This window comes from Geospiza fortis, unplaced genomic scaffold, assembly GCF_000277835.1.
Source record: "Geospiza fortis unplaced genomic scaffold, GeoFor_1.0 scaffold237, whole genome shotgun sequence".
Classification (NCBI taxonomy): Eukaryota; Metazoa; Chordata; class Aves; order Passeriformes; family Thraupidae; genus Geospiza; species Geospiza fortis.
The window spans coordinates 6,856,294-6,857,178 of NW_005054319.1; the positions used below are offsets into that span (position 1 = coordinate 6,856,294).

General features: G+C 33.9%; 1 protein-coding gene across 1 annotated transcript in view; it reads left to right on the forward strand.

Annotated features, from left to right (window-relative positions):
• The window catches only part of LOC115947809, a 1,006-nt gene extending 616 nt beyond the window's left edge, over positions 1–390 (forward strand). Inside the window, exon 2 of the mRNA XM_031056497.1 lies at positions 255–390. Coding sequence (XP_030912357.1) covers positions 255–334 — 80 coding nt within the window. The 3' untranslated portion in view covers positions 335–390. The remainder of the gene's footprint in view (positions 1–254) is intronic.
• Positions 391–885: the final 495 nt, after the last annotated feature.

Here is an 885-nt window from a genome sequence, read left to right on the forward strand (position 1 = left end):
GGCCCCCGCTCCCGTCCCGCTGCCTCCGCGTGGCTGCTGCGGCGACTTTCGCCAGGCACAAATAACTCCAAATGCATGTGCGGAGGGGGTCGATACGCACCGTCTGATGAGGTCGTGTGAAAGCCAGAAAAACCTCCTAAATCATCACAGCCGTAAATAAGTCGGTTAAAATGTATAGTCTGTAGAAAGAGGAATTATTTAAACATTGCTACTTAGCCAGAATTTCCATCAACTTTTCTCCGTTTTCCTTTCAGGATGTATTTATAAAGGTGTTTATAAAGCAGTCCAGCTAGGACAGCATTCTTCAGCTGCACATTTTGATTATCAAAAGTAGCATGAATATAATAGTGACTTTTCAAGGACAGTAATTAGTTTCTTTTAAAGTAACTGACAGCATTAACGTATTTCAACCATCCAAGTGTAAACCATAATGCTTTTAAATATGGATTTTATATAGAAGCTCTGTTGGAATTATAAGTGAAGATTTAGAATATATGTTCCTTTTGTCTGTGAATTTCTACTTTTCCTCTCATCTTTGAATGATCTTATGAAACAATATTGAATACTTGAGACTATCATTGTTAGTAGGAAGAGACCTGTTTTCAAGTAAAGTGAAAATAATTTCTAGTTTATTGTACAAATAACAAATTTAGAATAATGACAACTATTTCTCTATAATGTGTAAGCTTTAATCTGAAATACAGTGAAACAGATAAATAATAACTTGTTACACACTTTGAGAAGAAGTCTTAATAGATATTTTGAGTGCTGGGTCTAATAACTTATTCTGTGTCATTTTATAGACACTCAGAAAAGGTACTTCTTACCTGCTTGATAAATAATTCATAACATATTAATAAAATCAATTAGTATTTATTAGTAATT